The following is a 17570-nucleotide window of genomic DNA, read 5'->3' as shown; positions in this document are numbered from 1 at the left end:
GGCGGCCGGCGGAAAGGGAAGGACGGCACACGGGGAGGGAGACGGGGGAGATGGAAGGTGCGTATGTGTGTGCAGGCAGGGGGATACAGCAGTGTGTGTGTATACATACATACATATAGGGATACAGTACAGTGTATATATACAGGATATAGGAGTACAGTGTGTGTATGTGTATATATATATATATATATATATATATATATATACACACACATACAGGGATACAACGCACTGTGTATATATACAGGATATAGGAATACAGTACAGTATATATATATATAGGCATACAGCGCACTGTGTATATGTACAGGTATATACAGGATATAGGAATACAGTACAGTGTGTGTGTGTGTATATATATATATACACACACACGGATACAGCGCACTGTGTATATGTACGGGTATATACAGATACAGGATATGAGGATACAGCGCACTATGTACGGTATATGTACAGGTATTTACAGATACAGGATTTGAGGATATAGCGCAGTGTGTAGATATACAGGATATAAGAACAGTACAGTGTGTGTGTATATATATATATATAGCGCACTGTTTATATGTACTGGTATATACAAACACAGGATATAGGGATGCATTGTAGTATATGCAGTACGAACAGGTTATATAGATGATATTGTATGTGTGGATATACATATCATGACATAGGTTGTGTATTAGAGATGAGCGAACCTACTCGGCCACGCCCCTTTTTCGCCCGAGCGCCGCGATTTTCGAGTACTTCCGTACTCGGGCGAAAAGATTCGGGGGGCGCCGTAGGTGAGTGGGGGGTTGCAGCGGGGAGTGGGGGGGAGAGGCAGAGAGAGAGGGCTCCCCCCTGTTCCCCACTGCTACCCCCCGTGCCGCCACGCCTCCCCCCTGGCGCCCCCCGAATCTTTTCACCTGAGTAGTGAAGTACTCGAAAATCGCGGCGCTCGATCGAGTAATTACTGGAAACGAGTAGGTTCGCTCATCTCTATTGTGTATACTTAGAGATACTACATGGGGATTGTATGGTATCAGCTGTGTTAGCAGCTCAGGGTGTATTCACACGGGGGATTCTCATGCTCGAGCTCCTTCCAATTGGAATCTTGATGGAACTCACCCATGAAAAGAAATATTTTTAATCACACAAGCAATTTTTGTCTCATACAAACGACCTGAGATAGAAACATTATTGCATGTCCTGTTTAACCCTTTCCAATCCAATTTTTGCATCCTGGTTTTCCTAGGCGGCTTACCCTTTTTCTGCCATTATACAACAGCACTATCTGCTGGCAGAGAGGCTGGCAATATACAGTAAGAGAACCCCGACGGACGTCTTCCAACATCAGAGCTGTACAGCCCTAAATCATAATGTCTTCAGAGGTCAGACAGTGGATTGGAAAGGGTTAATATTCATTCTCTTTCCTATGGCAAAAACAATTGCCTCCCACTGGTATGTAAATGGCGCTGTGGGAGGGATCTTTCTATCTTTACTATCGAATACCATTGCGATTTTCACACGTGAGGAACATATATGGAAATCACAAGTGCGTAAATACGCTTTTCTTGCAAAATGCAGAGCACTCACGGGCAAAACCGCAGGTCTAAAGCCGGCTGCACACGGCTGTGACGGGCTCCACCGCGGATCCGGCGTCCTCGCTCCCGCATGACGCTTCGGCGTGACTCGCCGCAGCGTCATGTGACACGCCGGCCACGTCACATGACACACCCACCGCGTCACATGACGCTGTGCTACAGCGGAGGATAGCGTGACAGACGGGCTTCCATTGACGGCAATGGAAGCCGTCCGCGCGTACACCCGCGGCAAATAGAGCATGCCGCGGGTGAGGACGGGTGATTTCACGGTGCGGAATTCCTGGGAAGGAGGCCTAAGGTCGGCTGCACACGGCTGTGACGGGCTCCGCCGTGTCATATGACGCGGTGGGCGGGGAAGCATTTTCACGCTATCTTCCGCTGTAGCACAGCGGAAGATAGCGTGAACGGACGGCTTCCATTGACTGCAACGGAAGCCGTCAGCGCGTACACCCGCGGCAAATAGAGCATGCCGCGGGTGAGGACGGGTGATTTCACGGTGCGGAGGAATTAGGTTCAATAGAACTTAATACCTGCGGGCAACGCAGCGGATCTCGCGGCGGAAATCCGTCCGTGGGAAGGAGGCCTAAGAGTGCAATATCGCTCTGAGCTTCTCGGATCGATATCGCACTCTCCCCGATGAATACAGCCTTAGGCCTGGCTCACACAAGCGTAATTTAATTGCGTATTACACACGCCATGCGCGCTTGCGTAATACGCGGTGAATAGAGTTATTGGAAGTACATTGGTTTTCATTGATCCAGTCACACTGGCATATATTCATTGCCTATAATGCGCGCGTAAAAAAATAACACGCATATTCTGCTTTACCGCGTATTACGCGCGATAGAGCCCTGCGGTTCTCTACGGGTGTGTACAAAACACTGTACATGCAATTGTGTTTGTGCGGCATCTTTACGTAGCACTGCTAAGCGACGAGTGCATGATGGCGTACATGAGATGCGCTGTCATGCGGCAGCATGCACGATCACAAATGCGGTGATACGCAACTTCACATGCCGGTAAAACCCTTTGCACTGCGTTTTACAGTGCGGTCATGTGACCCTGGCCTTACAGGCGAGGTGCGGTAATACTCAGATGGGCCCCATTATCAGTCAGCGGGATCCTTCTGTCATTGGAAGCCGTGATACTAGTGAGAACAAGAACTCCCTTGTAGGTTCCATTAAAATTCGTGATGTAAGCAGCATTATTTTTGTAGTGTTCACCTTGGTAGAACCTGAGGGGCTCCGTTACAAGTCGGGGGGGGGGGGGGGGGGGGCTTATCGTGCGTCAGCTATGCAGACCATCCACCCCATGTGTCTTGGAAACCACAAAAATGCAGCTTCTAAAAGTCTCCCTCACATTCTCCTTCTGAACGACGCCTGCTTTTAGGGAACTTCTGAGGTTATTAACCCTTTGCAATCCAATTTTGGGGTCAGGGTTCCCTAGGTTTTTTCTCTTTCTGCCATTTTACAATAGCGCCATCTGCTGGCTAGAGCCAGTACTGCGGTATGGGACATGCTGGAGAGGCCCCCGACAACAGAGCGGCCAGTATACAGTAAGAATACCCTGGCAGACGTCTTCCGACATTGGAGCTGCACAGGCTTCAATCAAATGCCTTTAGATGTCAGACAGTGGATTGGAAAGGGTTAAACTGCAGTGCATTCTAGTTTTTTTGTGGTATTGCTGTAGTTATTTCCTGTTCTATAGCAATAAGCCATGAGCGTGGTGATGAATCCGGGTGTAATATGCAAAAGCGTTTGTAATATGCAGTTACTCAGCTGCTAATTATTGCAGAGGCCAGTGACTATATTACTGGCATGTTAATTGCCAATAAAAAAATATACAATGTAGGCCACCGCCCCCTCCCCTCCCCCACTGGAAAACGACTCCTGCAGTAGTAGGAACTCGGTGTGTCACACAGGACTACTGCGGGCACCGTGCTGCTCTAGTCCCAGCATACCGCGAATTATCCGCAGGAGTGCAGGATGTGCAGGAAGGGGTAGCGTCATGCTGTGGATAGAGCACTGCGGCGTCTGTCAGCAGTTTTGTGCGAGTTCCTACTGCTGCAAGAGTTTTGGGGGTCAGATCTAGCAAGTCTGGGGTAGCGGTACTATGCTGAAATGGGGCCACAGAAACGGGTTTTATTATTATGGGGCTTTATTGCTATGGGGACGCACTGAGAGAAGCATTGGGGTAGCAGCAGATTGGGGAGAGTGTTCAGAGATGAGTCAGGGATGGAGGAAGTCTTCATGGTGGTGTGGGCTGACATAAGAGGGATGACATCTGTCAGAGGAGCCATCGCCTGTGATGACTGGATGTAACTGCACTGTAACTCTTACTATAAAAATAAGCATAATAACACATAACAATCATAAGTCACTCCATAAACAAAGCAGAAAATGCTGTGTTAATCGCAGAAAAATGCGCCTGTGTGAGGGCGGCCTACGGCTCCTTCACATGAGCATGTGGTGACAGCGGATTACACATACAGCTTTTGCGCACATAATACGCTGTACCAATCTGCCATAGGCTCCTGTGTTACCGTTCACACATACTCCATGCAATAAAGATCGCAGCATGTACTGTCTTAGCGCGTAATACGCACGCATATATGGCAAGATAGTGCATAGCAATTGGCGGCGCGCAGCAAGTACACAGTGTCATTGTGTACTTGCTGTGTACCGTGTGACTGTCTTATGTGAGCAGCACACAGCGAATTACGCTCATGTGAAGAAGCCCTAAGAAAAAATAATCATAAGAAACTAAAGCACCATGTCCAACCAACCGACCAACTAAAGATTGGTTAAGGAGCCACTATGGTACAAATATATTTCCTATCCCTGCACCCCTAACCTGATTATCTGTCGCACTTTGGAGGTCTCCTCTGTATTTTGCAGTCACTTCTATGCAGTGCAGCCTCCTGTCTGCTACTTATCAGGCAGCTTCTTGATGCTGAGATTTGTGCTTTCACAGTCCTGTGCTATCAATTCGGTGATGCATCACATGAACAACCACAGACTGTACCATCTCTGCTGCAGGGAAAACACTGTCATTATATTCTGTATTCATCTAAATGGGCTATAGATCATAAGTATACTGTCAGGAGGATAAGCTGTGATCTCCTCTATTATAACTGTGTGGCAGGAGCTGGGTGAGCATAGAAACATACTGTAGTATGTTAGGATATAAAAAAAATGTGTCAATCTAATTCAGCCTGTTAGCGTGATGGGAGTGTCTGTGTCCCCCTCTGAAGAGCATGTTTGGTACACTCCATGTAATATTATTACACAGGAGTTATGCTGACTAGTTTGAAAATACATAAAGCCAACTAAATCTAAGCGGGTTAGAATTAAGATCCCATCACCGTAGTGGCTCTTTAACCAGGATGAAAAATAGAAACCAAGGTAATTGTGGTGTAATCGCTATCCCTATAGGGACGTGGTGGCTGCATTATTCAGAGGTAGTCTAGAACTGAGCCTGCTGTGTTATAAAAGATGTTTAACCCTTTCCAATCCAATTTGTATCCTGGTTTTCCTAGGGGGCTTACTCTTTTTCTGCCATTATATAATTGCGTTATATGCTGGGTAAAGTCAGTACTGCATGGAGTGACGCGTTGGATAGGCTCCGACAGCAGAGAGGCTGGCAATATAGAGTAAGAGAACCCCGACGGACGTCTACCAACATTGGAGCTGTACAGCCTTAAATCATATTGTCTTTAGACGTCAGACAGTGGATTGGAAAGGGTTAATAGAAATATCTTTATGATATATATGACTGCTGGTGGAGCGATTAGCACTACTGTATGTGCTCGACCAATTGTTAGTGTGATCATTCCGGAGCGTGTAGTTCCATGGTTGTTGGCATCCTTGCCTACGTGGAGCCATTCACTGCCGGCAAATGATGATTTTTGGTGATGAGGTTATTTTACTGTTTGGTCGTTTGTCGGCTGGTTGGCGGCACCTTCACACGGGCAGATGATCCTACAAACAACTTCATTCAAGATCATCTGCCCATGGAAGAAAAGGCCAATGCAGACTCTGAAATGCAGCTACATTAGGGCTGGGTTCACACGGGGTGTAATTGGCATGGAATTTCCGTGCAGACTTTCTGCACGGAAATTCCATCCGCGGCTTTTTATCCCGGGATTAGCCAGCAAAGGGGACGAGATTTGCAAAGATCCGTTGCAGCCAAACTGCACTGAAATTGACATGCCAGGCGGCATTCAAAGATGCGGCATGTCAATTCTTTCCCCATTTCCGCGGTGGTCTCTGCCAAAGGCCACGGTTTTTGAAGCTGCATTTCTCCCACGGAAATCTTGCGGTATTTCCCTGCGGTCATTCCGCGAGATTTGCGTGGGATTTCGGTCTCGTGTGACCCCAGCCTAAGCAACCTGAATGACGCCTTACAGGCCGGTTTCACCCCTGCGTATTACAGGTGAATTTATGTGCCCAGATGTGGACAAGAGTTGTAGTTTGACCACGAGATTGAGTACAGGTCATTAGATCTGTGGTCTGGCCAGAAATTTAAAAAGTTTTTCAGTACATCATATGGTACTTTAAATAGCACCATTGAAAAATACAACTCGTCCCACAAAAAACAAGCCCTCATATAGCTACGTCAATGGATAAATAAAGGAGTTATGATTTTTTTAAGGGGGGGGGAGAGGAAAAATCGAAAATGGTAAAAAATAAAAATAAAAAAAGGCCGCGTCATGAAGGGGTTAATGGGCTGAGTCTGATACAGGGGGGGGGGCGATCAGCAACGAGTTGCAATAATCGAGCCGGGAGTGGATGAGGGCAGCAGTGAGCGTTTTTAGCGTGTCCATGGTGAGAAAAGGGCGATTTCTTGCAATGTTCTTGAGGTGCAGCTGACATGTTCAGGCCAGAGATTGGATGTAGGGGGTAAAGGAGAGATAATACACTCTTGTGAAGCTGGCCCGAGGCTGCGTTCACACACTGGTTTTGTTGCTGTGATATTATCACCAAATCATGATAGTATAATATTGTGAATAAAATCTAGTGAAATCTTATTCACATAATGCTGGTAAAACTGTTTAGTATGCAGAATAAAACTACCTGTTCAACAGGTGGCAAAAATATGGTGTGAACAGAGCCTTACTCTTCTCTGGGGTTGATGCTTTGTATGGGCACAGCTCTGGTGAGAACTACTTTATGGGCTCTATGAGATGGACACTACTGTGAAGCTGAATCAACTCTATGGAAACCACGTAGCTATCAGTGTGATAACTGTACTATTCAGTATTAGGTGAGCTTAACTGTATGAAGTAGCAAAAAACGCGGATGGGGTTTTCTTTAGGCACTATTTTTTTTTTAAACTTTTTTTATTAGCATTTGTATAAGGAAAACATACATTAGTAGAATGCAATAGTTACATAGAATTTAGGTCACATCTAACAGTTTCTGTATATCAAGCTTTATTCATCACATTTATATGCCCTCCCTTTTTATCCCCCTCCCCTAAAGTCCCTAAAAACATAACTGGAACAAATAACTGATGGTTTACTAAACTAACCCGCAGTATATTTCTCGGCGGTCACTTCCCTTCCGTACTTTATCATGTGATCTTTAGACTTCCCAGCTGGTTCCTGGCATTTTGCCCGCAGTACCACGTTGTATTCGTGAATTGGTGCATGCATTCTTTAATTTCATTAGCGTCAAGAAACTTTCTATAAACTCTCTCCATTTTTTGAAAAGTTTTGGGGCTTGGGTCTCCGCACGCCTCTCTATCTCTATTCTTTCCATTTTCAGCAGATATTTTAATTGTTGTATAATCTCTTTTACTGCCGGAGGTTTGGCTAGTAACCAGTTATTTAGAATACACCTCTTGCTAATTATCCTGTTTCCCTGAAAATAAGACATCCCCTGAAAATAAGACATAGCATGATTTTCCAGAATTTTTAAGGATGCAAAATGATTTTTTAGGCTTTTTGAGGATGCTTGAAATATAAGCCCTACTCCAAAATTAAGCCCTAACAGTTAATTAAAAAAGTCAATTTAAATAGTGTCCAGGCAACTATACATGTAAAAAAGTTAAACCTTTTTGAACAAAAATTAATATAAGACACTGTCTTATTTTGGGGGAAACACGGTAGTAGAATATTGTGAATCATTTTGGCCTTTCTCGTGTTGTCTGGTAATTGGTGGAATATAAAGATTTGTGGAGCTAGATGTAAATTTTGTCCCCCTATATCTTGAATTAGTTTATGGGCCTCTTCCCAATATTTCTCTATTTTAGGGCATTGCCAGATGCCATGTAGAAAGTCTGAATGTGGTAGGGAGCATCTAGGGCAAGCTTGTAATCTTTTTGGGTCGTTAGGGTTCCCAGGCTTGTCAAACCCATATATTACCCTGTGTATCAATTTGAAGTATGTTTCTCGCCAACGCTCGTTTGATATCGCCTGCCTCACTGCATTGCTACTTTTAATTATTCCCTCGGACAAATCTGGGTCCTGTAGGTCTCTCGTCCACTTTTGGAACAATCCGGAACCATTTTCTTTCATCTATCCCTCTCTAAGTCTGTTATACAGACTAGACATTGATTGTTTACCTATACGATTGTTCACCAAGATATCAATTGGGTTAAGTATTGTTTCTCTTGATATGTCAGCTAGTCTTTCTCATAGGAAGTTCCATACTTGCGCGAATGGCAAGAAGTGAGATGGGGGTAAGTTGTATTCCCTACGCAATTCTTCAAAAGTTTTGTATCTAGGGTTCTCTGGGTGAAGGAGGTGGTGGACTTTCGAAATCCCTCTGTGTTGCCATATTTTGAACAGTTTACACGGGATGACTATAGCCCAAATTTGCTGCTTCCAGTGACCATTCTGGCGGTATTTGGCCCTCCTAAAGGTACCATAAGGGTGCCAAAGCGTCACTAACACTAGGTCAGCCAGGCAGTCATCGCAAGTGCTAGTGGTGGCCACCAGTGATCATATAACAGCGTCCTAATGGCGAACCTTTAATTAACATTGTGGAGTGGAGAAGTCAGAACCAGACTTCAGTCCAATCCATATCTAGTGGGGATATTTCTTCACAGACTTAACCCTTTCCAATCCACTGTCTGACGTCCAAAGACATTCAAATTGAGAGCTGTGCAGCTCCGATGTCGGAAGACGTGTGGCAGGGTATCCTTACTGTATATTAATGTCCACTCTGTTGTCGGGGGGCCTCTCCGGCATGTCCCATACCGCAGTACTGGCTCTATCCAGCAGATGGCGCCATTGTATAATGGCAGAAAAAGAAAGCTCCCTAGGAAACCCTGAATCCAAAATTGGCTTGTAAAGGGTTAAGGCTGTAATTCTTAGCAGAAGTAGCTCTGCTATATATTGTAATGGTTTATATTAATTTGTCCAATCTATTGTGTTAAATAAATATATTGAAAATTGATTGATTTAGAGTGGTTTCACATCTGTGTCGAAAACATCCGTCCGTAGGTTCCGTCACAGATCTGGCTGCATGCAGCGCTTTGTCTTCCATCCAAAAACCAGGGCAGCTGGGCGGGAAGCAGGTGGACCTCATTATAGTCAATGGGATCCGCCCGGTGCTGTTCGATTTTTGTCAAGAGACCGTTCAGCTGCGGGGATTCCCGCTCCTGCCCCTCAAATGGGGAAGGCAAACAGACTTCCTGCCACAGATGTGAAAGCACCCTTATAGATATTTACTTTCATGTAGATTGAGTCTCTTGACGATGTTTCCAGTTGAAACCACTGTGTTTGGATGTTGGAAAATGTGAAAATGACAGTTCAAGCTTTCTGTCAAAAGGCAGAGACTGAAGGAACCGCTGATCTTCCTTGCTGTTAGTCACAAAACCATCAGTCAGTATGAATCACGGTACTGAAGAGGTGTCCTCTTTGTTGTTACTAGGGAAACAGTGACATGATCACCATAGTTTCCATGGAAATCAGACAGTCGTGGATCCTAGAGAGACTCAGCGTGCCTAGTCGCAGCAAAAGTGGTCAGCGCTCTCTTTTACCATAATAAGAGGATGTCAAAAATATTCAGGCATGTCAGAAGGAACATCAGAGGGGCTCCGATCATCAGTCTACAGAACGAAGGAACTGACACTCTTTACACCGTGCCGTGTCCCTTCAACTAAACTAGGTCTCCGACTCACTTGAGAAAAACTGCTGGTTTATTCTAGTCGATTTTCATCTTCTCCTCCCTACTTTCAAAAAATCATCACTTTTATTTATCCATCGACGTAGATGTCTGAGGGCTTGCTTTTTGTGGGACGAGTTGTATTTTTCAATGGTACTACCGTGTTTCCCCGAAAATAAGACAGTGTCTTATATTAATTTTTGTTTAAAAAGGTTTAACTTTTTAATTTTGGTGTAGGGCTTATAAAATTAAAATGAATAACTTTTATTAATGAATTATTTAAAATTAGGGCCACATAAATCATATAACAAACACTAACAGACATGGACTGACAACATGGATCATTCTATGTGACTCAGTGACCAGATGGAGTGAGGGTCTCAGTTCCCCTCGAGTATCTGTGAAGGGCAGTCCTATGATTATATAGATTCGAAATACCACTGTGATTTCTGGTGTAGGGCTTATATTTCAAGCATCCTCAAAAAGCCTGAAAAATCATTTTGCATCCTCAAAAATTCTGGAAAATCATGCTATGTCTTATTTTCAGGGTTTGTCTTATTTTCAGGAAAACAGGGTATTTAAAGGGGTTGTCCCGCGATAGCAAGTAAGGTTAAGCACTTCTGTATGGCCATATTAATGCACTTTGTAATATACATCATGCATTAAGTATTGGCCATACAGAAGTTATACACTTACCCCCTCCGGTGCTGGCATCCCCGTCTCCATGGCGCCGACCAAAGCCGCCTTCTGCTTGGATTAGACGCGCTTGCGCTGAAGGAGCTGCACCGGCGTGCTCGCGCCGCACAGGGCTTCTGCGCATGTGCAGAAGACCTCTGCGGCGCGAGCACGCTGGAGCTGGACAGAAGAGGGCAGACTGCGCAAGCGCATCTAATCCAGGGAGAAGGCGGCTTTGGTCGGCGCCAGATAGTTGTAGACTGCTATTAAGTGCCCTTATGCAAATTTGCATCAAACCATAACATGTTGTAAAAAAATGCATACAAATTCATATTAATGTGTAAATGTTTTGAAGTCTTGTTCCTAAAAATAAAATTATAGATTTAGATAATTCAAGATATTCCATTTATGCCTAATGTCAGCGGTACATATGTTCACAAAATTGCCAAAACTGGAGAACAAAAAATCCAAGTGACTTTTAGATGCTGGTGAACATTCGGCCAGTAAGCAAGTGATGGAGTTGATAAGCTTGCTGGTTAAATGTGAAAATGCTCATCTTCTGACCCCCTTCAGTTAACCCCCCCCCCCCCCCCAAAAAAAAAAATGTGTATGGAAATTGGAGAACATTGAAAAAAAGGGATTGTAAACCTGAACAAAGGTTGATGGGTCACTAAATGGATGTGTAGGGGGTGGGATGACAATCACAATCTTTCTTCCTGCTGTCACATGCAGATCACAGAACTAGTATGTATTTTTTTTAACTCTGCTCCTTGATTTCAAGGGTGTGCTGCTCCCCAAATATTGTACTTAGAAGGCTTTGATCCTATTGCCTCTTGACAGCTAAGGTTCTGGTTTGTGGAAGTCATGATATATTACATACTTAGCAGTGAAAGGTTTAAAGCCTGAAGTTAGTTGGCGCCATTACAGGTTAGTGAAGTCCTTCCATATAGTACTGATTGTACGATACTAAATAACAATCCTGAGAGCCACTGTGTGCTTCAGTATAATACCTGAAGACTACTGGTACAGCTTTACCCACCCGATTTAAAGGGCATCTGTCAGTATACCTGCGGCTACTACATTAGCTTTTGGTATTACCGAGTACCGTATGTAAATGGGGATAGAACGGTACGATGGGCAGTTCATTGCCAGAGAGTTTTCCTTGACTTTTTGAAATAGGTATTCTCAACCCCTCCCTTTGGTTTTTAATTGGCTAGTCAGTCAAGAATTGGGGGGAGCAGTTGAGGCAGGGGCCTAACTATAGGGGATGCAGGGAATGTGGTTGCACCCGGGCCCAGGAGCCTTAGGGGGCCCATAAGACCTCTCTTCTCCATATAGGGAGCCCATTACTATGAATAAAGCATTATAGTTGGGGCCCTGTTACCGATTTTGCATTGGGGCCCTGGAGCTTCAAGTTACGCCTCTGAGTTGAGGGTCACCTAATGCAGAAAGCCCAGGACTACTCTTTAGTAATAAATCCGCCCATCGGACTGATCTAGCCCCACATATATGCGGTGTTCAGTGATATCAATAGCTGATTTTGTGATCTTGAAGCAGATGAGTATTGTGGGAGGTATGCATAGCTTGTCCCTGTGTCTGCCCCTTGCTGTCCTATTGGTTTAGTAGCCACAGCCACACTGACAGGTGTCCTTTAAATATAAAGTTCATACTTACCACAAAGGCACAGAGATCAAACAAATATGTTACCAGTGTTTTATCCAATTGTCTAGAGGTCCAATTTGCATTTTCTTTCCGGAAAGTTGAGGTGATAATCTCTCTATTCTTCTCCGTATTCCATGAAAGTTAAACCAATAGTTCATCCGGGCAGCGGAGCTGTCGGCGGGCACAGCTGGTTGTGTTTGCTAGTCAGAGAAATAGTCCAGCAGTTTGCAAACTTATAGAACCTCACCGAAGGGGCTTCGACCAAAGTTTTTGTAAATTTGTGTTGTTTTTTTTCAGTTTTATTTTTACTATATCATGATTGATCCATGCTCTACTGTGGTATTGTTTAGTCCTGGTCTCACTCTTATTGTGTTCTCTTTGATTAGATGTATTTGGTAGCCATGAAGAAACCTTTCATGATTGATACATAATGTTTTTTATTAAATATACTTAACTCTAGACACAAAAAAACAAGAAAAAAACTATTCTTCACTGGTGGTCCATGGTACTAGAAGGGTTAGGCAGGGCTCACAGGAACATATTTGCATTGCACCTGCGCATACTATGCAGTAAATGGCATCAATGAAGGTATATTGATTTTTTTTTTTTGTTCCACTCACACTTGCGTATATTATTTTACACGTTTAAAAAAAAACAACAACGTAGCATGTTCTATTCTACCGCATATTATACACGTAAAATCCCTATTCTCTATGGATGCATGCAGAATGCAGCGCATACGAAATTATATTGCGGCTTTCTTTAGGCATGTTGCTAGGAGACGTGAGAAGGAAATAGAAAAAAAAGAAACCAGTGCAGAACAATGCATATAAAATACGCTATAAATGTGCAGGCATGAGTAAAAACCTGACACTACGCAGGGATACGCAGTTTCATACGCCTGTAAGACACAGTGCTATTTAGGCAGCGGTCGTGTGAGCGCGGCCTCAGGGTCAGCTTCCAATATGGGAAAAGGTAGTGTGGGAGGTTAATACCCGATTCCCTGTTGTTTAGGACGGTAGAAGGATTTATACTCAGTGCTCATTGCATCAGTTTCCCATTTCTGCCCCATATGATAAGAATCTGCAAACTTGTGAATCATGACCTTGACCCTTTTACCTATTTTTATGTTCACAAACTCTATCTAACCATTTTTAATGTCTTTCTTTGCAGCATGCCGTCGTGCATAGTGAATGGATGTAACAGCTCCTGGAAGATCAAAGATCCTGATTTAGTTTTGCATTCCTTTCCAAGGGATATAGATGTAATTAGAAGATGGCTACTAGAGACACCACAGGACTTTGGAGATGTAGAGGCCATGTGTCAAAAGATTTTCCTTAGTGCAAAAGGAGCCTTTCGTATCTGTTCCAAACACTTTAATTTTGACTGTTATGAAGTCAGAGGAACGACTAGATGTTTAAAAAAGAATGCCCTGCCCACCATATTTCCATTAGAATCCTGTGCCAGTAAAACCTCAAAATCTAAAAGTGTCAAGAAAGATGAAAGACCGGTATGCAGCTTTGCAGGCATTGAGCGCTTTGATCATTTATATGCCCGATCACCAAATCGTTATTGCCCTAGTACAATATCTGTATCTATTGCCTCTCCTTCCAATGTGATTGATGTTGATTCTGAACAAAGCTTATCAGAAGAAACTGCTGTGATGGTTATAGAATTACCCATACATCAGCCTGCTCGAGCACATCGGAGCAGAGGGTTTATTAGAAAGGGCGGCCGCACGAGTCATACCCGATCCATTGGTACAATGACTGATTATTTTCCAGGCCAAGTGCATAAGTCCACACAAACGGATCCAGTGTTTGGCACAAAAAACAAAAAAGTAATGGCCAATATTTGCAAGTCGAATAAATCACTTGGCATACAATGTCACGTGGTAGAAGAAGCGATACGTGGCACACTCATAAGCAGTAAGACTTCTGAAAGTAACTTTAACCAAGATTCCTCAAACACACCACAAGTATGGATTGCACCCATACCTTCAAAATCCAGGAGGGTTATTTGCAGGCAATTGGAAAGACAACATCCAATATTTTATATGATATAGAAGGTGCTTCTTGATGGTGGAGTTGACCATTTGAGTAGCAGAACTTTGAGCCACTATTTGGAAGCCTTCTGTCACGGATTGGTATATAGATGGCTAAAGACCATCTATAGAGGACTAGAACTTTTAAATGGCTGAAAAAAGGAAAATGTAATTTAACAACCTAAATAAAAAATGTCAACTGCAAATCTATGTTTCTGAGTAAAAATCCTGGCAAGCATAAAATAGGTAAAAACTTTGAAAATGCTGTACAAGTCAACAGTTAAAGATTTGACTAATCCAACTTGGATGCACGCTAGCTCAAATTTCGGGGCTTCTTTTTTCTGTACTGCGGATATGTGCAGAAGTACTGTCTGGCGCACATGCGTAGTAGAGTTTTTTTCTTTTTAAACTCCTGCAGTGCTGCGTTAACATTGTGTACCCCCTCTCCCTCACATCCCCCCTCCCCTAAGTTTTCCATCTACAGCAGTGCTGGTACTAGCATCTGGCGCCATTCACTTGAATAGGGCTGCGCCACTGTTCCTTGCACAGATGCTGGCGGTTTTGCTGCTATGCGGGGAAAAAAAAATAATTGGGAGGACACAGTGCTACAGCAGCAAAACGACTCTTTCCTTCTTTGCATTGTGGGGATACCAAAGGTTGGATTCATGGGGATCATAAGTAGAAGGAGAGGAAACAATCTGACAAATCAACCTAGAGGAGGAAGTGTTGGAAGAGAATAGCGCACAGGCAAGCTGGGAAAGTGAGAGGTATTCGTGGAGATCCTAACAGGCGCTGCTGGCCTCATATCTGTTCGACCAAAGGCCAAAATTGCATATGCAAATGGTGAAGAGGAGGAAAAGTCTAGAGCTCTGGCGCAACCTTTCTGGATTAATTTGAAGTAGCAGTAGTCAGTGTAAAAATAAAAATTGTGCGCTATTTAAAACCAGCAACTTTAATGCGTTTCGAGGTACACAGACCTCTTCATCAGACAGCTGGGCGATAACGTAGTGTTTACAATATATAAGTGTATGCAAGGAATATACAGTCAAAGCGGAATAGATTAAAGCAGAAAAATAAAATGAGAAATCAATTTTCACAATAACAGAGTAGTACGGTCAAGAGAGGAAAAAACATTTCCTAGAAGGGACGTGATTGGTACATCAGACATATGGATTGCACAATTGGCTTTAGAATGACTAATAAAATTGAGCAGATTCTAATGCTATGTGTTGACATATAAAACAACATTAGTAATGAGACATCTGTCAATTATTATTCTCAGTATACAACGAGCAAACAATAAATGAATAATTAAAATGTCAGTGCTGAGAATCAAATCCAATCCAATGAATAAAATATGCTGGTCTGGAACTCCACTAGGGGGAGATGAATACACGGGTGGGAGGACTTGGTTCACAGATGATAATATGGGGGTAATGGAAGTTGAGAAATTATAAGAATGAACTTCACATAGTATAGATGGATAAAAGCAAAATGGTGAACTTTACAAGATACAAAGTATTATTTTTCTTCAAGTCTCATTGACTAGCTCCTTAAGGCTGGGTTTACACGGGACAGAAATCTCGTGGAATGTCCACAGCGGGATCACACGGTTTGAAGCGCGGCCTATCCCGCTGCAGCCATCTCTCCCTATAGAGAGGAGAGAGAGCCCTCAGTGGAAATGGTGATACAATTGACATGCAGCGGCTTTGAATTCCGTGCGGCATGTCAGTTTGGCCACAGCATGTGGTTGAGATTTTTGCAAATCTCGTCCACTTTGCTGCTTAGTCTGAGGTTTAAGATTGCAGGCAGACTTCTGTGTGGAAAGTCTACATGGAAATTCATCAACAATTCTGTCCCATGTGAATCCAGCCAAAGGCCTCATGTCCATGGGCCCGCACAGTTTCCCCATGCAGAATCTCACAATGGATTCCACCCGGCCTGCAGATATGAGGCCAAAAAGTACATTATACTCATCTGTCCGGACGCTGCGGGGCTCTCCTCTGTTGTGGCCGGATCTTCTTTCTTCTGCACGGCGGATGAGCTCGGGATGCCATCAGCGGGCCGCGCTCATACACCGTGCCTTTTTTTTTAAACTCCTGCTTTCCCGTGAATCATGGCACGAACGCAGTGACAGCTGCGGAACGTGCCGTGGATCCGGACAACTTCCATTGGCTTCATAGGGAGCATAAAAATGGAGCATGCTGCAGTTGTTATCCCGCGCGTGCAATTCGCACACCGGGGAAAAATGACATCCACAGGTATTTAATTACCTGCGGGTGCCCAATGATTCTCTATGGGCGCAGATCGCACGTGTGGAAGACCCGCGTGGATTTTGAAAAACAATTTATGCCGTGGACATGAGGCCTAAGGCTGTAAGAGAAAACATGAAGGTAGAGGACCAATAGCAGTGTAGGTCCATTCAGGACAAAATATTGGGCGGTTTGAGAGCCTGCCATTAGATGTTTTTTCCAGTTAATGAGACCTTAAGACAGCTGGTCCTGGATGAGTGGGGCGAGACGCAGACAGCTGGTCCTGGATGAGGGGGGGGGGAGACGCAGACAGCTGGTCCTGGATGAGTGGGGCGAGACGCAGACAGCTGGTCCTGGATGAGTGGGGCGAGACGCAGACAGCTGGTCCTGGATGAGTGGGGCGAGACGCAGACAGCTGGTCATGGATGAGTGGGGCGAGACGCAGACAGCTGGTCATGGATTAGTGGGGCGAGACAGGAAAATGTTTATATCTAGAAAATTCAAGGACGGGCTTCTTTTTGCCCCAGAAAATGGTAAAATTTGGGAGGAGAGCCATAAAATAGACATGCTGATGGTAAAGGTCGTTAACAAGATCTCACTCCCGTTCGAGGATTTCTCACAATTTGGGAATCCAACGAAAAGAAAGCCTGATGAAGTCCTTAGAAAAACATGGGAGATGAAATGTAGTCTGCAAACAGTTATTGCTGCCAATGTATATTTGGTTAAATCAGCTGGAGAGTCATCTAAAGCACAATAGTTCATAGAATCATAGAACGCCTTCCTCTACTTAAAATGGCTACAGATGCGTCTGCAGAAACTATTAGATTTGGGGCTAAGAATATGTTGTTCAGTAAGGAGCAATTTACACGGGACAATTATTGCTCAAAATTCATTCAAACAATGACGTCAGCGCTCACGCAGTTGTTTACCCGACTGTCGGCCCGTGTAAAAGGGCCATAACTTGGCAAGATACATAAAATCCTGGACTGGAGATACCAAAAATTAAGTATGCTGGATTCCCTAAAATAGGGGAGTACGTCCATTAGATATTAGAAATGGGTGAAAGCGTTTCCAGGGGATAAACAGCCAAAGTAAAACCCTTCTTTTCACAAATCTAGATATAAAGCTAGGGATCAAAAGAACAAAGATAAATCTGGCAGGTGGTCCAACTCGAAGGGGGGAAGGGGTAAGAACCACCTTAATCCCAGACAGCCAAACAGTGATATGAGACCAGTAG

General features: G+C 44.0%; 1 protein-coding gene across 1 annotated transcript; it reads left to right on the top strand.

Moving 5' to 3' along the window:
- The first annotated feature begins 44 nt into the window (after positions 1 to 44).
- On the top strand, positions 45 to 15285 carry LOC136621561 (uncharacterized). The gene is made up of 3 exons (XM_066597094.1): positions 45 to 57; positions 1238 to 1443; positions 13211 to 15285. The coding sequence occupies exons 2-3, from the start codon at positions 1418 to 1420 to the stop codon at positions 14100 to 14102; spliced, it is 918 nt and encodes a 305-aa protein (XP_066453191.1). The 5' UTR covers positions 45 to 57; positions 1238 to 1417; the 3' UTR covers positions 14103 to 15285.
- Positions 15286 to 17570: the final 2285 nt, after the last annotated feature.

Source organism: Eleutherodactylus coqui, chromosome 3 (assembly GCF_035609145.1).
Source record: "Eleutherodactylus coqui strain aEleCoq1 chromosome 3, aEleCoq1.hap1, whole genome shotgun sequence".
NCBI lineage: Eukaryota > Metazoa > Chordata > Amphibia > Anura > Eleutherodactylidae > Eleutherodactylus > Eleutherodactylus coqui.
Note: the sequence above shows the minus strand (reverse complement) of the source record. Positions and strands in the feature narration are given on the sequence as shown.

Bases quoted from the DNA above. Each gene is read 5' to 3' on its own strand.
- LOC136621561 (XM_066597094.1), top strand. From the start codon at position 1,418: ATGGCAAAAACAATTGCCTCCCACTG. The intron at 1,444-13,210 runs GTATGTAAATGG...CTTTCTTTGCAG, and splicing joins AAAACAATTGCCTCCCACTG to CATGCCGTCGTGCATAGTGA.